Here is a 25,902-nt window from a genome sequence, read left to right as displayed (position 1 = left end):
AGTTTTTGTTATTCAAATCATGTTGGCACAGAAAAAAGGCTGTATCAGTCAATTATCTCAGTGTTGCACTGTGTACATTGCAAGGATTTGACAACTGCAGGATTAATTTTACAGGACGGAGCAAGCTGGCTGGCAGAACCTCTTGGTTTGCCTTCTCATGGTTTGCTCCGCTTGTAATGCTTTTCCTCTTTCAAGCTGTGGCTGGACAGCAGAAATTAAAACATCACACAAATAGACTTCTGTGAGCATTCAAACTTCAAAAGATCAGTAACAAGTTTCAAGGAAGGCCAGTTTTCCTCGCTCTGTAGCAATTACTCCATTCAAATTGTTTGACCATTTGATCCTTGTCTATAATTTTTCAATAAAACATAAGGAAGCAATAGGACTGGACTTTATTGCAGGCTGCATCAACAGCAAAGGACAGAAGTTGCAATGCTGAGGATGAGGATGGTCAGCAGGATCCAGGAACTGGCTGCACACAGCCACACACACAGATGGGCCACACACATGTCCCCCAAACAGTGTCTGGATTCTCTTTAATGACCAGGTATACACCACACAAGTAACATGAACTGAGAGCTTCAAAAGCACATTTAGTTTTTAGAACAAAAGCTAACAGTCATAAAAGATTTTTTTTTTTATTTACATATTAAACATTTAATATATACAGTATTTACAGGACTTTACAGTTAAAGGACTAAACTACAAAATAATCACACTAAACTAATCTTTTATCCTGAGATAAAAGGTTCTTTGCATTTGGTTTATCATTTTGGTTGGGGCTTTTTGTGTTTTGTTTTTTTTTAAGAGGTGCTGAAACTATTAATTTGAGCCAAGTACAACATCTCTTACTTATTAATACTCAACTGCTTACATGGAACCACTTCAGAGCAACTGGTTATTCCTAACCCTGAGAAAAACAGATTCGCATGCAAGTTTCTTTTTCTGCAATCTTCTAGTGAAGGATTACATAAAAACACGCCAGTCTGTTCCAGGCAACTAGGACTCTACATGCTGCCTTGTTTCCACAGATGTCAGTAGGTTTCACTTTCTTTATTTTTTTTTTAACTACATTATTGACTTCTGTGGAAAACCACACAAAAGTCAGCACACAGTACTGCCGCAATACTTCATTGGTAATTGCAGATCTAATAAAAATTCTAATGCCCACTCAAGAACAAGAACTAAAGAAGTTCTTAGAAATGTTGGCAGACACGAGGTCAAAGGTTTGTGAAGTTCTCTTTCACAGGATGTAATGTTTTGGAGTCTTACATCATCACCTAAATCATCTTCAAACGAGAGGAAGGGAGCAGTGCTAAGCAGCCAGGACAAGAGTAATATTCAGCTGAAAAGGTCTGAAGTGGCAAAACCTTATAAATGTATCATACTGCATAGCTGACAGGCCTGTAAAAGGCATGAATATTAAATTATTTTCAGTGTATAAATGTTAGGCACTTTCATATTCTGGATCAAGTTGCTATATGAGAATATTCAGAAGCTCAAGCAAACTATTTCATCACAAGAATATTAATCAATTATGCTAATTCAACTAGGTGAAAATGTATAGATAAATATTTCCATAATATATATATTTGTTGTTACAGAGCTGCAAAAGCAAGACTAACTAGCTGTAGCTAGAAAGGCATTTCCATTTCCAACCCAAGAGATCACACTGCAAACTGCTGGACTGTATGCAAACAGAGATTACCACCATGAGCTGCCCTGCTCTTAGGCTCTCAGTACCACCACGGGCAACAGCTATAAACAGAACTGGTGGTAACAGAGCTTACTGACCCAGAAACACATCCTTCTCTTACTGTGATCTCACATTTTCATCTAGTCACAGCTAGTAAAAGAATCCTGTGCTTTATGTACACTTAAGCTTCTTTCTTTCACAATTACAAAAGCTGTAAGCTGGCCTGAGCAATTTAAACATCTAAACTATCACTGTGCCACTAGGTAAGTACACAGCACACAGAAGGCAAACTGCAGGGATGGTGCTAGTTCAGTAGCTTTTGTATTTACAGTTCAGAAATTCTGATTAAAAAGTACATTTAACCTTTATTTCAAGAGTGGATCTGTTGTATTTATATGTGATACTGTACAAAGTACTCATACTGCTGTTATTGATTTTAAGCTTCTAAAATAACACTGCCTTTCCAGTACATGTGATCATCTGCCAGGCCAAATTTTCCCATATGGTATGATATATTTTTGTGTCATTTCTTATAGATCTTAACATCACAGTTCTTAATAATATCCTTGCTCCTGGCTGGGTCCCTTTACTCACATTTGACTCCATGTAATTTGAAAGATTCAGAAGAATGTACAATGTAGTTGTATTGCAGGGGTAAGAGAAAACAACCTGAGATAGTCACCTAGTTTTAAAATGTATCCATCTGCATTCCCCTTCCAGTATGTCAGCAAAGGAAAATCTTCCAGTACAATGAAACACTTAGCTCATACAAATCTAAAATGCTGAGTCTTAGTTCCAACAGCAGCAGGGTTTTCTGATGCACTGTTAAGAATGCAAATCTAATTTAAAAAAAAAAAAAAATGCTAACAGAATCTTGGGTTTGAGGCAGACACATCAAATCCAACAAGTGCCAGAGATAATTCCTGATGTTCTTGGACAACATCAACATCTTATCTCTTTTTTTCTGACAAAAAAAACTGACAGAAGGAAACAAACTATCAAGTATACGGTTAAATACTCTGAGCAGTTGCAAAGAAAATACTCAGCAAATTGCCTGATCAGAAACTTCTTCCCAAAAGACAAAACTAACTTTACAGTTTCTAACACTCTATTTATCCTTTCAGAGCCAAGTTGAACTTAAACACTTCTCTGACATTTATAAATTCCTGAGGTATTTACTGAAATTCAATTAATCAAAAAACCTACAAGATCAGAAAGAAATCACATCTACTCCAATCCTGCACAAGACACAGCTGCTCATCTACTTAGCAGACAGCCTGCTAGGAGCTTCAGTGACGAACCACATCACTACCTGGAAAGTCAGTTTAGATGAAGTTTCAAGTGCAATTAATGCTGATTTTCAAAAAGCCTTCTCATAACACCAAGAGTGTTATTTTCTGCACCTCTGCCATGGGGAGACCTACACACTAGTGGATCCTAAGCAGAAAGTCACTAAGCACTGCCTTCTAGGAACTCAACCCAGAACACAACATTGAAAAAGTTGCTAGGGGGTCTCATCACATTTGAATGTAATGCAGAAATAAAACACAGCCAGTTAACAATTACTAACTGGGCTTTCCATGACATCCTAACTACAAAATTCACCTGCTTGATCTGGTGTTTCCTAAAATTATCAAAACCCTGCTAACCAATCTGCTACCTTCCTGTGAGCAGAGATGGGAAAAATAGCTGTTGTCTTTACATCTTTTGTATCTTTGTGGTCAATATCTGATAGATGCACACAGAAGCACTCCCAAAACTGCTGTATAAACTAACTCCACCTTAAGTGACTCATGTCACTGAGAATTTTAAGGACAGAAGTACTATGACACTGATTAAAACCACCTGCTGTAACATGCTAGCAATTCTGATAATATATACAATAAAAATTTATTTTTAAATAAACCCACAATTTTGTGTAAACAGACCAACTTGTACCCATAATGGGTTCTTTTTTCCTGAACTAAACTTCATTAATAATTGCTGTAGACATTTCCTACAAATTGAAAATACCTATCAAATCTTGATTTAAGGGAAATAAATGGATTGCATAGATTTCAATATGAAAAAAATTAAATATAAAAATATAAAATTCTTATTCCTCAGTTTTCAAAACTACAATCCCTATGACACAAAATTCAGAAGGTTGTCAGATGACAATAAAAGTTATGAAGTACAACTTAATCACACTATTTTTCTATTATCTTGAGACAGTTTTAGAGGGTGATTTTGTGTAGTTGCTGAGTTATGTTATTAAAGGGGGGGAAATAACAGTGATTTTCATCCTTCTAGAAAACATGCTTGGAAGAAGTTCTAATTATTTCTATTTAAAGACCATATTGTTCTAAAAATTAGGATAAAAATGTCCAAGAAGAAACCAGGCTTTTGAATTTTGAGGACATTTTCTAAGGAATATGTGAAATCACCCAACAGGACTTTTTTTTTTCCAGTGATGATCAGTCAGCTTGCTCATATATTCTGCCAGAATGTGACAAGGTTACTCACACCACTAGGTGATCCAAATGGGTACTGCTGTACTCAAGCCAACAGCAAAGACTGTATATAACTGGTACTTTCACAGAATTGTTAGGGTTGGAAGGAGCCTCTGGAAACCATCCAGTCCAACTCCCTGGTCAGGCAGGGTCACCTAGAGCAGGTGACACAGGAACAAGCTCAGGTGGGTTTTGAATGTCTTCAGAGAGGCAGACTCCATGATCTCCCTGGGCAGCCTCTTGCAGTGCTCTGCCATCCACTCTCAATGCAAAGAGATGTTGAAATGAACTTCTTGTGTTCTTAGTTTATGGCCATTACATCTTAGATATGGAAAAAAATTCCTTAGATATACAGGAAGAACTTATAGGCATAATCTTATTTAAAAGATATGACAGCATTTAATTTAATATAAAAACACTATTGAAAAGAAAGAGGTAAGCAAGAGGATACCTCCAATAAAGGTAAAAACTCTCAAACATTTCTTGCACATGTCTGTAATAATCATGGCACTATTTCAAATAGGAAATAATGAGTTATATCATATATAAAAGCATTTAAAAAAGTGATTGTTATGAAATTTCCCCACACTTTCTATGCCATTTTCAGGTACTATTTTCAATTGTGTACTGATCAGAACAAGTACAACTTAAGAGATGTTCACAATTTATCCTGGACTTTCCATAACCTTCAGTAATGCTGTTCCTTCTGAGTTGTGGTTAACCACTTCAGTTATCCTGGCTACTCAGTTGGCCTGTAAGCATTCACAGGCTGTTCTTCACCAACATCTATCATCAATTCTTCTAATGGAACATGAGGCTTGTCATAGCCAGAAAACTTGACACTGCTGCTTGGTACGACTGTTTGCTGTGTTTCTGTGGTAGAAATCTCTGACCCTGAAGATGTACTGCATATATCCATTTGGTTACTGTTAGAAATGAAGTAACTCCCTTTTACTTTGCAATTTTGTTCATCAGCATCAACAGAGACCTCCTCTGTGCCTTCCTGCACAGGCACCTCTTCAGCTTTGGCTGGTGCCTCTGGGGAAGGGACAGAAGAGTCTCTATCACAGGAATACACAGGACTAACAGTTTGTTCTTCTGGCTCTATCTCCAGCAAAGTTACTTCACCAGTCACTGGCAACTCCGAGTGGACTGATGGTACAGATAAATACTTCCCCTCAGATCTTGGTCCCAGTAAGGCACCTGTATTCAGGTTTCTCATCACATTGACCTTAAATGGAAAAAAAAAAGACAACTTTGAGTTAAAAAGTTGGAAAAATACGCAAATTGATAATAATAAATTTAACATAATTATAACCAATAACTGCTGAATTAAAATCTGGCATGGTCATCGGCCTATGTCCATGAGATTAACTGTTCCAGTAACACTTGTATGCAAGATCTCAAAAATGCTTTCTTTGGGCAAGCATACTTGCAAGGATCACTCCATTTCACGTCACCCACTATATTCTGAAGTTTTCAACACAGAGGAAAAAGGCAAAAGAAGAAAGAGATGTAAAACTCTTCAGCTGTGGAAAAATTTTATACTCCATAGCTAATGAGTACAACTTACAGTGGCTGTGATAATTTCTGGCGCTTGTCTCAACCAAGAGGAAAACAAACAACTTATCCAGGAACCACATCTATGCTGAAGTCGCCCAGCTTATTTCACAGAGCCACTGAGCAGTCTATCAATGCTGCAACTTTAATGTTTCACTTTGAAATTCCTTCCCAGGCTGATTATATGAATTCTTTCAACAGCCAAGACCTCAGCTTGTTTTAAACAATTATTACACGCCTTCAGGTTGCTTAGATTCTTAAGGCGTTTTGGTTTTTTTAGTATCTTTCAAGAGTAGATACACTTGAAAAACTAAGTAGAGTAGATTTTCAGCTATTTGAGGGTATTCCCTAAACATAAGACAACACCTAGGGAGAAAGAGTTAAGAGTGTCCTTTCACAAATTTCATAATTCACTGTGTATGTGTATCACACAATATCAAGTAGTATAGATCCATGAATTTCTTAATAATCACTGTTTTTTTCAGATACTTGACAAAAATAATCTTCCTGAAAATTCACATGGAGGCAAATTTGAAAGAAAAATGTATACAGGAGGAAGAAACACAAAGTAAAATAACATTAAGAAAAATTACAAATAGGCACAAAGCCTTACACTAGTCTGTACTAGTGTAAGAACTGAGTGGGCCATCAAAACCAGTTGATCCAATCTGACTGTGCTTTTCAAGAGTCTTCCCTGATTAAAAGGTTGTAAGACTGTAGTTTTACATTCACACCTTCAGAGTGTGCTGACTTCACTGGAAATTGCCTTTATCTCTCACTTCAGTCCCATTATCTTATCCCTCAGTAGTCCTGATAGCTGTTGATGCTACTCTATGGTTAAGGCTGGATCAATAAGAGCATTACAATTTAGGAAACCCAACCAGCCAAACAACAATCACTACCACAAGTCAAGCGAACACTCCCTGAAAAGGAGTTACTGGTCATCTAAGTTAGTTTTACAAACAGCTGTGTGAACATCACTTAAGTGAGGCAATCCCCTGGGGAAACAAGGGCTGCCACTGAAAAGTGCATTCAGGTGGCTCCTGACAACCTGAATGCCACTCAACCATCAGCTGGATCTTTATTTTCTGTTATGAAAACAGAATGCTACATAAAGAATATTCAGAGTAATTTCCATGAGAATTCACAGAAACCATTCCTTCATAAGAAGACGCTTGAAAGTTAGTTGCAAGTAACAGATTACAATCAATAATGGGTAGATAGTGAAAAGTGTTAAGAACACCTTAAAGGATTAATGTACTTTTTAAGAATCTCTTTATACAGGTATATTGAATATATATTCAAAATATTGGGTACTGATGCTATATAACACTGATCTTCAAGGGACCAGCATTTATAATATTTTTGGGGTGGAGGGTTAGCAAAAAATCTGACTCCAATAATCACACAGCAAGTGTCAAGGGAAGGTAATTCTCTGTGTAAGATGGAATACTTGAGGAGTGTGATTACAACAATTACAGAAATGGTCAAAAGTTGCATTTTTAGCTTTCCATCTCTCCCTGTTACCAGTACACACTAAACTGAACTTAAAAACAAAATCCAGTGAGTTCTTGTTTCTGTCCTTTCAGGATTTTCACACAGCCCTAAAAAATCACAATCCTAAAATGTGTTAAGGGATCACCTTGCATTCTGCACAGGTCCAGTATTTCAAAGTGAGTGCTGGCAATACTTAGAAATAAAATATATATTCTCTGTACACCTACATTCAAGACTTCTCAATAAAGGAAGCCCATTTTTCTCTTGACAAGTTTCTGACCAAGGTACTCCTATTCCCATTCATGAAAGAAGGAAGCAATCAGAAGAAAAAACTCCCGTGTGTTTCCCGGCACCAAAGGTTTTTTAAAGTCACTGAGTCATGACTACAAGACAACTTAGCAAGTCATGCAATTGTTTCTAGCTTAAAAGATAAGAATCACATCTTATTACAGTAACTGAGTGCTTATTACAGTAACTTTCAAAAGATCTTAAGTTACAAGTGTAATTAAGATACAGTTGCTATTTGAAGAAAAGTATTTACTATAGGTAAGTTAATATTTTTCTTTTATTCAAGTTACCTAATACTAGCAAAGTGACAGTGACCTTAAGATAGGTATCAGCTGTATTTTGTGGCATGTGCAGGTATTCACATAAGTTCCTGTCTCCAATAACAGCACCTGAGCTTTCAGGTCTTTCACCGTCTCAAAAGACTTGGGAGACACGCTGCTGAAAGGCTCAAGGACACAGATAAATAACATAACCCAAGGAATGCGTAACAGTTGAGGTAATTACCAAATTATTTCTTAACTTCCCTTTCTAATGAGGCGAATGAATTCCAAGTTATTTTCAGGTGTACATCTCATGAAGGAGTGTTTGAGAATTCCATTTCAAACTTTATTAGGATGATGGCAAAAATCTTTGTGGTCTTTGCATGGTTTCACAAAATATTAATTCTATGTAAATTTATAAAGAGAGGACTATGTTACTGCCCCCTATAGATGCTCACAGGGGAAAAAAATGTTTTCACAAAAGTAAACAAGCAGCTTCTCTCCTGTAAAATGACAATTATTTGTGGCAAGCGTCAGTTAATATTTGTAGGAACAATTAGTTTCTTCACATCAAAAATACATGTTGTATAATAAAAAAACCAAACCAAAACAAAACCAGAGCTGCAAAGAATTCTGAAATGTTTTTTGAATATCCTTAAGTGTTCTAGAGAGAGAGAATACAGCCTTGTCATTCCTGTCAGAATCAGAAAAAGCATCAGCAAATACAAGAAAACTAGGCTTAAGTAAGACTCAACTTCTACTTTTCTCTTATAGTGTAGATGCTTTCTACTCAGAAAAATACCTGCCACCATTCAAAGATAAAAGACACTGAAGAAAAAGACAGGGAAGTTAAAGCAGAGAGAGAGATGCCCACAGCATATGAGAAAATGATGGTCAGGTTCCTTTAAAAGTGGGTAAGCCTTTATCACAAATCTTAGAACAAAAATCTAGTAGAGGAATAACCACAGGACAAATTGCAATGACTGAAGATTGAAGACAGGTGGAAAGAAACAGCCTCCTGTAATACTTTTTGTGAGATAAATGAAGTTTTAACTGCAGCTGAACTGCTGAAACATCAGATTCCCTTGATTCCTTGATGACTAACAAAGTCTTGTAAAGGAATCTATCCCATTTCACATATGCATATTCCAGGAAGAATCCTACTGTTTAAAATTATATTTAAACAAACATGTTTTCTGATGAAGAAAATAATTCATTGCCTATACCAAATGACAGCTGCACTGTGGATGTAGGACCAAGACCTGACTGATAGGCAATTCTTGGGAATCACAAACAGCATAGAACAGTATAAAAGCTCTGGAGCTCTACTTGGCAATGGATTTTTTTCTTGTCTCTGAGTATATGAGATTTGCAAAGGTAGCTGCTTGATGGCTACTCTTTCTTATTTTTCCTTCTGTTGGGAAATTCCAAGTTGCTGGAAGTCACTCAAATGTTTCAGCATCTGCTTAAAGCTGCCAGGAAGGAGATTGCTGAAAACTAGCAGTAATAACGTAGGAAATCTTGCCCAGCCTTTTAACAGATGGAAAAATACCCTAGATGTTTTATTTTCAGACAAGCTCAGGTAAGGCACAATGATCATATCCTGTACAGAAAGAAACGCCTAGCACATATTCAAAGGTCAGTGCTAGGCTCCAAGTGCCTATATAGAGATAATGTCATAATTAAACTTATCATTCGTAACAATTATTTAAATTGTTTGTTCATTACTTTAAATGATCGACCATAAAATAATTATGCTTAAATTATCGACTATTTATTTTACATCCCCACAGTATTCCTATTACCTGCATTGAAACTACCTCTATGAGCTCTACAACTTAGATTTGTCATTACAGACTTCATTGGAAATGGACAGAAATATAGAATATCCTGATTTGAAAGGGACCCACAAGAATCAGTATACCTCCCGACACCAAGGGCAACCTAGGAGTTAAACCACTTATTTCAGAGCATGTGCCAAACATTCTTGAACAGGATTTGGGCAGTGACCACTGCCCAGGGAAGCTTTTCTCAGTGCCTGACCACCTAGCTAACAATATTTATAAGTAGTTACAGGCTTCATTCAGTTCCTTAGCAATAAAATATGATGTAGCATGTGAATCATATTGGAACCCAGGAACCACTCAGTAACATTTAGCCCAGTAAAATGAGACTACAGGCACACACATGAATTTCTACTAGGTAAGCTCAAGTGGGAAGCTGGAACATGCATCAGGAAGCTCACAGTATAAAAGGAGCACACATTCTATTTGTGATATTCTGCCTCTTCATCCTTTAGATGGGATATCACAGTAGTACCGGAAAGCCAAAATAACTATGGATCCATTGAGCACAGCACTCTAATCCTGCATGAGACATCTTTTGCTCACAGAAATTACTGCTGTGTGTACAAAGGACACGAACTTACATAATCAGACAAGTACACTCCAGTGGGAAGATCTGCAGATGTCAGAGAGGTTTCTCTCATCTGATTATTTGAAGCCTGCAATGTAAATGGCTCCCTCCAAACTAGTCCCCTGGCTCCATCACAGTCCATGGAAAAAACCAGGAATTTTAGAAAGTGTTTTGTCTGACCAGAAGTACATGTAATTTCAGAACAAGATGAATCATCTTGTGCTGCACAAGCTGGTGGACTAGATCACTGCTTTACTACAAAGGGACCACCTCTGACTTGGATATCTCCATTTAGTCAGAGCAATCTCGCCACCTGATATTCTATTTCAAAGAATGCAGACTCCAGAGGGATCTTGAGCATTGACTATGGAAAGGTAATTTTAAAAGGTTTTGAAACTGAAGAACTTGGAGTCGAAGATCATTGTCTACTCTCTCTATAAATGAGACTTCCTCAATTCACTGAGAAGATACTCTTGCTGTGATTTCTGTTTACTACTGCCTCAGGGGGCAACTCTTTGAAGTTGTGGTAGTTCATCAGTTGCGACTAACATGATCCCAGGAGAACATCACAACAGTAGTTTTAGATACTCCACTCTTGCCTGACATTAAACCAAGGACTGCTGCTCTTTAAGGAACATTCATTCTGTTTCCTAGGGATAGCTACAGGAAGTTTTTAAGACAGAACAGCTCTTGACCTCTCTTCCCCGTCACTGCTCAGGGTGAGAACAGAATTCCGCCTCCTCTTCCTACAGATCTATGACTCTGTCCTCTAACTCTGCACATTACTAAGAAAATTGTAGCAATTTGTAGAGTTACAATACTACAGTTTAATGAAGGAATCTCATGGCTCCTGTGTGAATGCAAGAAAAACTGTGAGGGTGGTTTAACACTGGAATAGATTGCCCGCAGTAGCTGTGGAGTCTCCTTCCTTGCAAGTATTCAAAAGCCATCTGGATATGCTCATGACTAACCTGCTCTTGTGCCTGAACAAAAGGCTTTGGGTAGATGACCTCAAAAAGTGTCTTCTCATGCCAGTGATTCTGTGGTTTTGTGTCTCTGCTACTAAAGTCAACACAAACCTGCCTAGGTAAGCACACATTGAGTTTTTAAGAACCAAGTTCTCAAACTAGACCAACTATTGCTACTTTAGTTAGAGAGACTGAAGTCTAGCTCTAAAAAACTAAGAGGCATCTGGCTGCAAAGGTTATCAGAACATTAACATCATATCAGAATAATATCATACATGTCTAAGAGACCATGGTAAAAAAAGCAAAAAAAACCCTCAAACAAACTCAAAAGACTGGCATAAAGATACAGTAGTTACAGAACTTACCAAAGACTTAGGCAGCTGTATGTTGTTTTTCCTTAGTTTCTTGCAGCCACAATATACTGTTGGTATTACAGTCAACATCCCAATAACAACACACAGAATGATGATATGGTATGTACCTAAGATGATAAAGCAAAATCTACTAGTAATTTTGGAAAAATAAACCACTGCTGAATCACTTAGAATAATTTCAGAAATTGTAATAGCTCAGAATGCTTAGCTGTAATGTGTGAATTTGTCAGTCTACTACCTTTTTTCACTCAGGAAAACTTAATCCATAACACTTATATGGAGCAAATAAAAATCAGAATAACAGAAGCTTTACAATTTATATAAATATAATCCCATTTTTATAGAAACAAAGGAATTTTGCAACCAATTTTTTGTTCCTTAGAGATGACAGATGGGGATGATGAGATTTGTACACTTTCTGTGTGATAGTATATTAAGTGACATAACTACACAGTTTATGTACAATAAATCTAAAACACGAAACCTTCCAAAACACAGAATAGTTAACAATTACTAGTAGGACTCTACTACAATTACTAGTCTGACTCTCCTAAATGCCCACCCTCATCCAGCTGTTTCTGTGTGTTCAAGAAAACTGCTTCCATCAATTTTATCTCTTTGCTGAAATTACAGGCCATGATGAAGTACAACCACAATGTTTGTAAGAGGTTCAGGGATAGAAATCTGGGTCACAATCTGCCTTTTATTCTGTCTAATTAATATCTTATTTTAATGATGGTAAGTTTATACTTGCTTCCAGTTAAAACTCTATACACATCATCCTCAGTGATGGACCCAAGCAAAAAGCCAATTGCTAGAAGAGACAATGCCTGTGAAAACCACATAGCTCAGTGAACGATCCATTTGTGATTTTTTAATTACACCAGTGCTCATGTGCAATAAAAGTAAGTTTTGTGATACCTGCAACACAGGGAAAACACCCCAAAAAATTCAGGGTCACTTGAAAATAATACATGATTTGTAAAGGTCAGAACTGTCAAAGTGCATTTGGAAAAGAATCACTAACTTTCCCTACTTTATCTATTCTCCCAAAGGCATCCCAAGCATTAATACTTGCTAGATATCTATCTTCAGACTCAGTATGCTCTTAATATAACATTAGAATCCTCTTACTCAATGTCTGGTTGAGAGGAACAGAAGTGCATCTTTCCTCTGATGGAGTGCCAACCATCAGATTCTCAAAAATTCCTTCTGCTGAAACACAGTAAGTGGAACCCTCAGTATGAACTGGGATTTTAAGGCTACACTTATGCATTGTACAGTTGTCCTCATAGAGTTCTTCAGTCTGAAAAGAAAAGGAAGATATATCATTTGATCACTAGAGCAATGTCACAGTCCACCTTCCACCACTTCCAAAAATGTTAGATGTGTTTCTTACATCACCCACATGCCTTGCAAAAGTCATGTGACCATCAGCTTACTGGCTACCTTAAGATGCTGTATTTGATCAGAACATGGTATTTTACAGCTAAAATTTCTGCTGTTCATAGTAGAGATTCACATTTAGAAAGCTTGTACCTGGATGCATACGAAAAGCTAACGAAGTAAACACACCTGTTGTAATTCTCCTCACCTTCACCCTCCAGGATGGTTAAATAAACTGGTATAAATACCTTGAAAGGTAATTTTCTTAAATGAAATGTCTCTTTAGACAAGTGAGAGGGGCACAAGTTAAGTTACCAATGTTTTGGCACGTATGCAGAAGCAGTGGCATGTGATTGAGTAACACTTACCCTGTGTACAGCTAATGCAATAACCTGATTTTTTTATAAGCACTCATATGGACAACTAAAATACAGACCTTTCATTCACATATCTCATTGTAATGTGCTCAACATTTTATATGTTCAATTGTTTTCTTGGTATCTGTTAGCTCCATGTATCAAAGACATAAAACCATTGTATAGGCATTTAAAGTAAACAAGTGTTTTTAATTTGAAATGTTTTTTTTGGAACTTACCTCATTTTCACTGTCCCGAACAGTCACGGAGTACTGAAGCTTTGAATAAATGTCTTCAATACAAGAAAGAGGGAATACAGGATGGTAAATATCTACCAGGATTTTATCACCATGTCTTGAGAGATTCAGTTTTGGCGGTCCTATTTTTCCTGCAACACACGACACATTGTTATTAGGCCAAAGCTTTTAACATAAAATATGGTATGCATAGTTAGCTTTCCAAAATTCATCAGAGATTTGAGAAGAATTACATATTTATTTCCATGCTGTTAATATTGCACAGCTGTAGTGAGACTTCTCTGTTGCTTAGAAGTAATGGAGGAATTTGGATACAATAACTAATCAGTTTCTAAAATGGAAACAGATTGTCCATGAAGAACTTCACTGCTAAGCAATTTAACTTTCCTACACACATAAGGCCATAAAAATTCAGCTGACAACAGAAAAAACTAACAGCAATTAAACATATACACGAATGAGAACCAAACACAAGATCCTGCTGACTAGATGCCACCATAAATCACCTAAGTCAAAAACAATACTGCATTGAAACAAAGGCTATATGAAAAGCTAAACAAATCTCACCATGAGCATCATTTGTAAACTTTGGATTTCCCATGGCAATGGCTTATGTAAATTTTTCGTGTCTAATGGTCTGACTGAACACAAGTTTCTTGTTCAATGGGAAAAGGATTTTGTCTCTCTTCTCCATACATGGCTACCATGGAAACTGTCACACTGAGCATTAACACCACTACTTGTGTCCCTTTGTCAATCTCTAGAAACCAGCCACTATTTCAAGTGATAAGACTGAGTGGGAATGGAATCATAGCAGAAAGCAAAGAAGGAATCCTTCAGCTCCAGCAATGCAGAAATCCAGCCCTAGCTAAAGCATAGCCCAAGTCAGACAGAATCTCACAGGCCAGTGCTCCCTGTAGGGAATGGAGCAAGCATGGTAAGAAGTCTCTCGGTCTTTCCTGACTCTGTTGCATTTCCTTGCACTGCCAGGGCCTTCCACACTGGACTATAGACACAAAACTTACTTTTACAGTACTGAATAAAGTTAAAGACTCAGCTAATCAGTTAAAGACTGTTTTTTTCTGAAGCAGCCCGAAAGATTTACATGAAGAACTAGTAACTCAGTTATCCAGTTACAGCTTCTAGGTAGTACCTAGATAACTGAAGCTAACAGTACATGGCATTCTAGTGTCAAGCAAGACATTGCAACTTCAGCGACACCTAAAGGTCCACATGGTCTGGTGACAGTTTCCTACACTAAATTGGTGTCTGGAATATGAGAAGGATTCAGAGTGCACCATCAGCATCCCCTTCTTACCTTTAGACATTTTATAACAAATACTCAGACACCACAGAGTCAGAGCTAACAAGAACCATGAAGTTTCTACTAAGCAATCATCACGCTTCATTTCATCCTGGACTCCTGGATTTAAGATATTCCCAAATCCAATGAAATAACAGAGCAAAAGAAATAACAACTAACTTTCTAAATTTTTGGAAAAAACTACAAGGTTTAGTTTAGCTACAACTTACCAAGCCTTTGCAAAATAAACTCATTTGCCTCGACATATTCAGACTGTTGTGACCCAACAACAGCTTTAACTCGAAACCAGTGAGATGTATAAGGGTCACATATTTCCTTTGAGAGATCACAAAAATGAGCTGAAGTGTTCACACAGGTTGAGACGTTCTTATAGTAGCCTAAACTGTAAAACAGATCAAGTAATAGTTAATACAATTTCAACTGCACAGTTCTGTACAATACACTGCCTGTAACAACAAACTGGGAGGGTGGCCAGGACTTGTGAGGGCACAGATTGCACAGGGAGGTTGTGGAGTCTCCTTCCCCAGGGATATTTGAAAGCCAACTGGACATAATCATGGATGACCTGCTCAAACATGAGGTTTGGACCAGATGACCTCCAGAGATCCCTGCCAATCTCAAGCATCCTATTACTTGACAAATTTTGCCTTGGCCAACCTCCACTCTACATGACTTCAACACATAGAAACAAAAGAATTTACCATGGACTGCTTTTATATGCTTCTAGAGAATATCAGGTATAGGAAATAATAAAATAGTAAGAACTTACTTGTAAGGCTTGATTTCCACAATAAAATGAGGAGTTTCAGGCATAGGTGGGTATTGCCAATGCAAAACTGTTTTGAAATTTTCAGATGTTACTACAATCTCTGTTGGTGAAGGCACTAAAACAAAGAGAACAATTGCACTTTGATAAACAGACCTTTGCAAACATAAAAACAGCCAAATATACCTCTAAATTATTTGGAAAAGGCAACATGCTAGACATAAAAATCACAAATGCTTCCCCCAGATGAGCTAGTCTGTCACCAGTACAAACACCTATGAGCCCTGTAAGCTGATATATTACTCACTTCTCCTGCAGAGACAGCTTTTGTCCTCTTTGCAACAATGTCAGATAACCTAGGCACACTGAAAGCAAGTCCATTGGACAGCCTGTATCAGGACCACAAGAAGTAATAATTATATCCCTGTGTTGGTCTTTTACAGATGTAAGACTTTACTCAAGTTAGAGGAGATTAGCCCAGCTCCTGTAGATTTCTCTTGCTGTTCAGAAATTGGAGTGGATGGACTGGGAGATGGTACCAGAGCTGGAGTATCAAGGGCAAAATACAACAGCCTTCCTAGGGAAAGCCTGGATTCCCTATGAATTTCTAACACTCATACTACTATCACTCCAGCAGTATTTTCAGTAATCTATGATGACCAAAATAAACTACAAACATTTGTGAGGAATTTGAACGTTGCAGCTATAATCTTCCATTTGAAGGAATGCATTTGAAGTGCACTTAACAAGCAACATTAGAGGTAATGTAGTAAAGCAATCCAAAAATAAGAAGCAACACTGACAGTCTGCAATGTGCAGCAAGTATCTATTTCAAGCAGCAACCACAATAGGGATAATCAAGGCATCAGTTGCAGGGGAAGGAAAATTACAGGATCCTGTAACTGCTGAAGGCTGCCACATGACACTCGGGAAGAGAAGAGAAATGAAGATCACTCAAACAATTTAACTATTGCAACTCAGCTTCTCAGTGCCTCGTTTGGCATCCTTAGTATTCTCAATGTGGCTTTTACAAAATGTTGAGGAAGCTCATATTTGACCTGCTCTGATGGGAAAGTAAACCATTTTCACATCCTGAGAACAAGACCACAAATGTAACACATTACTGAAAGTAATACACAGAGGCTGAGATATGCTATTGACCACAGAGGTTTGACAGATGTAATACAGACAACTCTGCAAATGCCTCTGTGGTTTATGTTTTAATACATACGAGAGTGGTATTTCAGTATTGGAAAAAAAAGGATCATCAAATTCACAACCACAAGAAAAAAAAAAGGTAAGTTGACAGAAGAGGTGTCAAGCACACAGATGGCCAAAAGCACACAAACATTACTTCAAATAAGCAGTTTTAAGCCACTGTGTAGCCAGCCTTACAAAATTTTAATTTTTGTGTGCAATTGCACAAAAGAAACTGCTTAACAAAAGTGGTTGACTCCAGAGCACTAAAGGAGCTAGCAAATGTTACAGTACAACATCTCCATCATCTGCCTAAGGTTTGGGGAGGTCCCTGCTGACTAGAAACCAGCCACTATTCCAATATACAATAAGGGCATGAGGAAAGACCCAGGAAACCAGACCTGTTAGCCTAACCTCAGCACCTAGAAAAAAGGATGGAGAAGATCATGCCAGGTGTTCTCAAAATACATTGTAAGAACAATACAGTCGTCAAGGAACAGGCATCAGGGGGTCACAAAGTGAAAGTCCTGTCTGACTGATTTATTATCTGCCTAGTGGATGAAGGAAAGGCAGTGGATGTACTTTTTCTGGATTTTAGTGGAGCTTTTGACACTGTCCCTCACTGTGTTCTTCCAAACAAGTTGGCACATGCAGGCTCCCAGCATGCTGAGTGAAGAACTGGCTGAAGGGCAGAGCTCAAAGCATTGCTGTGATCGGGGCTGCACCTGCTGGGGACCAGCAGCGTCCCCTGGGTCCCAGTTCTAGGGCCTGTTCTGCTCAGTATTTCACCAGTGAGCTGGATGCAGGAGCTGAATGCACCATGGGCAAATTTGCCAAAGATACTGAACTGGGAGGTGCTGTCTACTATCTTGAAGCATGCAAGGCCTTACAGAAGGAGCTAAACAAATGGTCTTTGTTGTCTAGTTCACAGCTCCTTTACTCAGGCTGGATATCTGATTTCTTCTCCATACAGTCCAGAGACAGTGCCTGGGGACACCACAGTCCCATTTCACTTCAGCATCAAGAGTGCAGACCACAGAGGACACTGCAGATTTTCAAAGTGCTAATGTCCAATGTTTATGGATGTCATTTCTGCATACTGCCAGCTAGAAGGCCACAATACTTTATGTGAACACTCTTTAACTTAAGCTATAATGAAGCTTCCATTTTTCTAAACATGCTTCACTACATTCTGTTTTGCTCTGCAGGCACAAGTGGAACTTTACAATAGCAGTTACTGCCACAAAGGTAATTGTTAAACATAAAACTCCTTTTAATTTATAATAAACATAAATGCAGCAACACCCAAGGTGCAAATTCAAATAGTGAGACAGCAAGTATGGAAAGACAGAAGAAAACTGATCATAAATTCATGTTGTAATGCATGACACAGAAAACTCAGCAAGTTCTAGCCTGCCTCCAAGTTCAAAGTGATTCCCATCTGCAGTTCACCTTGCTTTGTAAGACACTAATACTGGCTGCCGAGAAGCCAACAGAGAACACCAAGAACAATTTTTTCACAGAAATTTAAATGTATATGTGCATCGTGGAACAACATAAAAGGAACTTCAGGAAACAGCTCTACACCCATAGAATAAAAGAATTGTCCTGGAGTGACTTTATGATGCTGAATTGTATCCCCATTTCATTGTTTAGCCCAGAAACATGTTTTGCACCTTTAAAACTAGATCTGAGAGTGAAGAGGGGGCAGAAGGAGAAGAATGTCTGAGGTGGCTGCATTCAAAAACATAAAGAGAAGATCTTCAGCTTTCCTTCTCACAGACTGTGTTGTCTGCAGCAGGGACAGAGGGAGACAGCTCTCCTTTGCTTTTTAGTTAATTTTGTTTAGCTAGCTGAGGCAGAGAAGTTCCCTGGACTGAGGCTTTTTTTCTTTTTTTCTTGGAACTGACCAGCCCTGCTCTGGACCAAAAACCCATGGAAGAACACTGGAAGCTCACACCTGTGTCCCCCCGGGGCTGATAAGAGACTGAGCGAGCCGAGCTACAATCCCAAGACAAGGATCTCTCTCTGAATTTGCCATTTCTTCAGAACAACAAGAGGTTTTATTGTCTAATATTATTCATTGTTTATGTTTGTGAATACTTTGCTTGTTAATTAAACAGGTTTTTCCACTTTTCTCCAAGTAAATCTTTTCTTGAACCAGCATGGGGAGGGGCTGCTTGAATCTGCTTTCTAGAGAGACCTCTTTGGAAGCTTCCTCCCAGATTTGCCCTAACCCAGGAGGCAAAGGTAGGCCAATCAGATATGCCTTTGTTAAGCATGCCAGAAGAAATTAAACATGCCTGTATTTTGAGGATATAGAACTGAAATTTTGAAAAACAAAGGTAGTACTAAGAGAAGGGTAAAAGTAAAAATAAGCATGACCACAGGAAGTTTAGCATTAAACAGAGAACAGACATGGGAATACAGTCACACAGTTTATCTCAGCAAATTCACACCTGCATCAGTTTATAACTTGTCCACATGCAAACAACCCAAACTATTGCTGCCATACTGATGGCAAAGATCTCATCAGGTGTGACTGCTGTGGGACACGAATGTGCATATACATAATCAAACACCTTCTCAATGTGCAATTATCTTAAGCAATGTATTTAAGATTTAGTAGACCTTTACATCCTCAGCAAACTTGCAGAACAGACAGGAAGGAAATACACGTAAGAGGAAATTAAAAGCCAAACTCCACTGAAAAACTTGTTTTACTGCAAGAATCTGCTGCTGCTTGATTTCAGGCTTTTAAGAAATAAGGGGTTTGTTGGGTTGGTTTGGAGGGATTTTTTCAGAGTAACAAATAAGTGTGCCTAGCCGTGTCTTCTTAGACTAAGACAGATAAATGTTAGAACTAATCCACTGCTTGCACACAAAATATGATGCAGTTCTGCTTCAAGAGTGCACACCATCAAGGCAGAAAATGCTTGTTTTAACCTACAAGACAAACGTAATTTGTGAAGAACAAGTCTGACTTGTTTTATACATTCACTTCCCCGAGTCCAAAACACCTGCACGTGTCTCACAAATATTAGCACTGTCAGACACATGTAATCCATACAGACATAAAGAAAGATTTCTTTACCAGCTTGAAACCTGACATGCTTGTTGACTACACAAGTACTCCTGAACAATACTACCTATGGAAAGTACTAATGAAAGACAAGTTTCAAGCAGCCATATACTCAATAAAATCTATTTTTAAAGCATATACAGAGGGATTCAATGTTTTGTATATATGTAGATGTCCTACCTGTTCACTGATGCTTGGAAACACATTTCCTAGAGCAAAAATTAATTCAATGAACTGGACATTTCCGAGATGTAAAAATGAGACAGCTTTCAAGCTGATACTTGTATCTTGTGCAAGATTGAAATTCCTTCCCTCATTTTAGCATTACTATATACACAGAGGGATTTGTCAGCACTGCTTATGCAAGTGGAATTCAGCTGAAGTGCAATACTGAATGAAACAGAACAGGGTCTGATGAGTCCCAGCTACAGCAGCCCGAAAAGCTGTAAGAGTTCATTCAAGTCATATGTGACTTTTAATCGTCATTTAGTCACTGAAATACAGACTGAAAGCACAAACTGAAAACTTGAAAAGACAAACTATGAAAAAATAACAAGTAAAAATGTACTTTGAAAGTTTGTTCCTTTTTTGGATTTCCATCAAAAACAAACAAATCCTTATAAATCCCAAGTGACACATCATAGGAAAAGACTTAATAAGGCACTTCAACAGGCCAAGAGGGACAACAGCTTGAACTTTGCTGTAGAACCGTGGTTAACTCATAATTTCAAGACAGACAGCTGCAATAGTAATCAGTTGGTCCCTTCTGGGCCCAGGACTGGAAGAAGTGTGCCCTTCTTGTGCCAGCCCTATGTTCTACTTACAGTTGCTTCAGATCATAGATTCATAGAATATTCTGAGCTGGAAGGGACCCACAAGGTTCATTGAATTCAACTCTTACACACATGGGGAACAAAGGGTAGCAGTTATGATGACTTCACAAATGCAAAAAAGCTCTCTGTAGCTTTCATCACCCATGAAAATGAAGGAAAGGGAAAAAAGATCAGATAAACTTGCACTACCTTCGAATGCTTCTCCAGTATTCAGCAGCCATATGCATTGAAAAAAACGCCAGTCAGAAAAAAATGGTGGCAAAAAGGCAACTAATACTATGAAAGATGGATTCAGAAGGCAGCAAGTCAATGCTAAGAATAAAAAATAACACATAAAAAGAGTTTAGTCTATCTCTGAAGGATGAATTTCCTTTTTTTAAACATTTTTTTTAATTTATGTGGCCATCTTGGGATTCAAAGGGTTTGCGATACAACAGACTTGACTGGGATGTACTAGACTGAATTTACAATTGTTAGTACTCTTTAGCTAGTAAGGAGCAGGCTCCTGTGCTTGCCCTGGGGCTCACTTTCCTGACTGTGTATTTGAGCCCAGGGCTCACTGCTTTCACTGCTTGCTGTACTGCTTATCACCTCACAGCAGTGTGCCTGGGAACATTCTGTTAACAGCCAGGGCAACACACACGGGCTGGCAAGTGGCCAGGGCATAGCTGCTTTCTGCGCTGTATCACAAAGGACAAAGTGGGTGGAAGAAGGAGGAAGTGTGGGACATTTGGACTGATGGTGTTTGTCTTTCCAAGTAACCCTTCCCCTACTCTCCTGGAGACAGCTGAACACCTGCCTGCCCACGGCAAGGAGTGAATTAATTGTTCTGCTTTGCATGTGTGTGTGGCTTTTGCTTTCCCAACTAAACTATCCATGAATTCTCAAACCATGAATTCTCCAGATTTTACCCTTCTGACTCTCTCCCCAGTCCTGCTGGAATGAACAAGCAGCTGCCTGGAGTTTGGTTAAACCATGACAAAAGGCTCCCCCTAACCATTTCTACCCTCACTTCAATCTGTTCTAATAAAACAAAATTGGCCTGCACTAAAAGCAGAGTTCAGCCACCTGGGGGCTAGAGGAGAGTTAGGAGCACTGTCCAGCATCACAGGACCAAAACTGAGCAGGAAGAGGTCACTGCTCACCACAAGCTGCAGGAGCACCAAGCACATGCCTTGGGGATGAATGGGAAAAGTCTGTCAGAGCAGTGGTTCTGCCTTCTGCCACGTTCCCCTCAAGACAGCACACCTGGTTTAGCATGGTCCCCTCTTTGTGCACTTCTGGCAGGCCAGGTGCTAAACAGTCCCTGCTCCTATCAGACTGCTGACAGGAGGGGAGCTGCCTGTTGGCTGTGCTTGGCTGGGAGCTTGGCAGACTGGCAAGCACCAAGGAGCAAGGTGATGAAGGAATTTTCTACATGCTACCTGACTGGCTTTAAGTGGCAGCAGCTATGTGGTGTATGTGAAAATGCTTGCATGTGCTTGTTTTCACCCACTTTCATTTATCCCTCCAAAAGAAACCAGGATGTGCATTTCTCTTGTAATGCTACTCCCACACCTGGATGGCACTTCCTTAAAAAATTTACTGCAAAAAAGCTTAAATTAATGCACGTAATGGCAATTTATGTGGAAGGTTCTACAGGAAGTTCTCAAAAGACCTCAAATTCACAAAGGAATTAGTTTACAAATTAAATGGGTACTATGACTGATGTAAAATTTAAAGCTATTATTTTAAAAATATTTACTGATATTAACTTATTTCCCAGGTATCATGAATAAACATAATACACAGCATATAGAGCATTTTTACAGCTTCTATCTACAACAGAATTTTATTTTCTAAGGGCTCAAAGGTTTGAAATTGCTCTATGGCATTTTTAAACATTGTTTATGATAAAAATCTCCACAACGTTGTAAGCTGCTCTGTGAGTGGCAGACTGAGATTACCGTCTTGAGAAAAGCCACAGCAAGTTGCACAAGATGGACAATTTAAAAAATGGATGTAATAATACAAGCTAAATATTGTTTTATCTATTTCTTGAGTGTTCATCCCTTTCCTTATAGATGAGAAGTTGTAATACATGATATCTAATTCGGCACTTTCTACCATCTAATATGTTTTTGTTTGCAGCTTGACAGTCAATTGCTATGAATGTTAATAATTTGAACCATAAACAAAACAGAAGTCAGCTGCCTAAATGAACCACACATGTTCTTGGAAATGTGGCTTACAATGTACAGTAAGCTGTTGAACCATCACCACAGCCTCTAAATCTTCTTCACCTTGACCACAGACCTCGTCTTCCACAATACTAAAATACAGACTGAGAGTTCCCATCAACAAGTGCCCAACTCCACTGTGGAGTCAGAGGCCTATCAATGCAGGCACATTAGGCACCCAGCTGAAGGAAATGCAGGAGGTGTTCCAACTTCTGCTGGGTTGTCTGGCCTCATTCCTTTTCTAAGGAAAAGTGTCCTACACTGAAAGATGAAGATGACTGAACATTTCCTCATTACACACTCAGCCTTGGTATATGTATTATACTACTGGCACATTGAAAGCCCTGTAAGACTTAAGGGAAAAAAAAAATCATAGAACTGTTGCCCTGGAAATTCTGGGCTCCTCAGTACAAGACAGACATGGAGTTCGTGCAGCAGGTCCAGCAGAGAGCTACAAAACAGATCAAGGAACTGGGGTATCTCTGTTATGAGGAAAGGCTGAGGGAACTGGGCCTGCTCAGTCTCATCAGGAGATGACTGAGAGTGGACCTCATCAATATATACAAATATCTGAAGGAGGAGAGCCAAGAAGACAGTTTCTTTCTGGTGCCAAGCAATAGAACAAGAGGCAATGTGCAGAAATTAACACACAGAAAGTTCCACATGAATACAAGGAAGAACTTCTTCACTGTGTGAGCAACCAAGCACTGGAATAGGTTGTCCAGAGAGGCTGTGGAGTCTCCCTCACTGGAAATAATCAAGCACCATCTGGATGCAATGCTGTGCCATGTGCTCTAGGATGACTGTGATTGAGCAGGAAGGTTGGACTAGATGACCCACTGTGATCACTTCAACCTGACCCATTCTGCTATTCTATATGTGACAGCATCATAAACATGCTTCAGACTTCCCCTTCTACCTTAATTCTTCCCCTGTAGATCAGCACATCTACTTGCATCAATATCATAATGAAGTAAGGACATGTTTTTAGTCATTACATATAAAACATTTTCATTCAACTAATAAACAGAACTGTCAATTAGAATTCCCTTCATGATGCTTTTGTTCACTAAAAAAAAAAAAAAGTTTTTACTCATAGTGGCTGTGACCAAGCTGAGTGCAAGTCACCAGGAAAATGCTGCTTGAGTTTTCATAATTTAACTCAAAAATACATTCTGTTCTTTGAGCTGAGGGTTTGCTGCACTCGCAGAAACATGAGCCTTTTGCTTCAGTGTAGGTGGCTACATCACCTACACCACAGCACAACTCTCTGTGCTTACAGAGAAAACAGTTGTGGCAGCCTAGGCTGGATTATAGCAGGTTTGTTTGACAATATTTACTGGTATAGTGTTTTTTATCCTAAAAATCCTGAACACAATGTAGAAGTGGCATATTTTACTAGCAGTTAAAGCATGCACTTAAAAGAGACTAAGTCGGAGCAAACAAGACAATATTTAATATCAATATTAATTTAATATCAATATCAAGCCACCTTACTGATCCAATGTGGAAAAAAAGATAAAATTCCCTGCAAAGTTTGCCAGTTACAATCAGATACCAAGTCAAACTAGATATTCAAAATGCAAACTATTAAGTGACAACAATGCAGGCAGATTGCTATTTTTAGCACTGTTACTCCATATCAGACAAAGCCAAGCAGACTTCCAAAGCATGGCATGGTGTGGCTCATGCTCAGGGGCAATCACGTTCAGTCACTTCACCTGGGCATGGACCTGAACTTCAGAAAATCTCCACTTGCAGAATCCAAGGAGCCTTGGCACACAGCCAGCTCTCAATAAAAATTAAATGCATGCTCCCTTTTGACTATCAGCTAGCAATCTCTGTTTTTAATTAACTTTTCCAGCTTAAAATTAAACTAGTAAGCCTCACTATTTCCTTCCTAATTTACTCGCCAAAGCTCCGTGCGAACAGGGACACAACGCTGTCCTCCGCTGGCAAGCCACCCCTCCTCCAAAATGCGCGTGGCCAAAATGTGCGCGATCCCGATACTTTCCTTACACCCTCCACTCCCATTTTCGCACCGAAATGCCCAGTTCCTCTGCTTTTTTGGACACATATAATCACAAAGCACAGCGGAGCAGGCCAGTCCGACGCACACACCGAAGACCCGAAGCGCAGGCTGATGTCAGCAGCGCGCCGCCGCTGCGCCGTGCACGACACGGCCTCCGACAGAGCCCGCACCGCGCTCCGAGAGAGCCCGGCCGGGGCTCGGCTCGGCGGGACAGCCCGGCCCGGCCCGGCCGCGGGGAGCGGGGGCTGCTCCCCGCCCGGCCCCGCCGGCTCCCTGCGCTGCGGGGGCGGCGGCAGCCACGCGGGGCCCGCGGCTCCACCGCGGCGCTCGGTCACGGAGCGCCCCGGGGCGGGGCGCGGCCGGTGCCGGTGCCCCCCAGGTGACCCGTGCTGCCCATCGGTCAGTCGGCCGGCCGGCCCGGGCCGCCCCATCCCCCGCCGCGCCCCGCCCGTTACCTGCGGGCGGCTGCTCCCCCTGGGAGGCCGCGCCCTGGCGGGCCGCCAGCAGCGCCGCGAGAGCCAGCAAGGACACGGACAGGGACAGGGACGGCGGCAGGGACATGGCGCCCGGCGGGCACCGAGCGGCACCCAGCGCAGGCCGCCCCTCGCCCAGCCCCGCCGCGCCGCTCCCCTCGCCCCACCCCGCCCCGCCGTGCGGCGCCTGCGCCGGCCGGGAAGGGGCGGGATGCCCGGCAGTGATAGTGCGGGGGCGGGCGGCGCCGAGGTCACCGCCGGGCAGCGCCCCGGGGGAGCGGAGGGGGTGAAGCTGCGGGGCTGCGGTAAGCGACCGCCCCCGCAATGAGGAAGATATCGTCCCCCGCTCTGGCAGTGCTAATGCTGTGTTTAAGTGCTCCTGCTGGGCCATGCCCATCGGCCCGGCCGCTGGGAAAGTGCCGTCCAG

The 25,902-nt window shown here is 40.0% G+C and overlaps 1 protein-coding gene across 1 annotated transcript; it reads right to left on the bottom strand.

Annotated features, from left to right (window-relative positions):
- Window positions 1-783: 783 nt before the first annotated feature.
- IFNGR1 (interferon gamma receptor 1) lies at window positions 784-25,579 on the bottom strand. Its single transcript, XM_079299225.1, has 7 exons — window positions 25,458-25,579; window positions 15,643-15,757; window positions 15,083-15,255; window positions 13,532-13,680; window positions 12,685-12,856; window positions 11,542-11,657; window positions 784-5,419 (listed from the first exon to the last, which is right to left on the bottom strand). The coding sequence occupies exons 1-7, from the start codon at window positions 25,561-25,563 to the stop codon at window positions 4,928-4,930; spliced, it is 1,323 nt and encodes a 440-aa protein (XP_079155351.1). The 5' UTR covers window positions 25,564-25,579; the 3' UTR covers window positions 784-4,927.
- Between the last annotated feature and the right edge of the window lie 323 nt (window positions 25,580-25,902).

This window comes from Erithacus rubecula (assembly GCF_903797595.1).
Source record: "Erithacus rubecula genome assembly, chromosome: 2".
Taxonomy (NCBI): Eukaryota; Metazoa; Chordata; class Aves; order Passeriformes; family Muscicapidae; genus Erithacus; species Erithacus rubecula.
The sequence above is the reverse complement of the archived record's forward strand: the minus strand, read 5'-3'. Positions and strand labels throughout refer to the sequence as shown.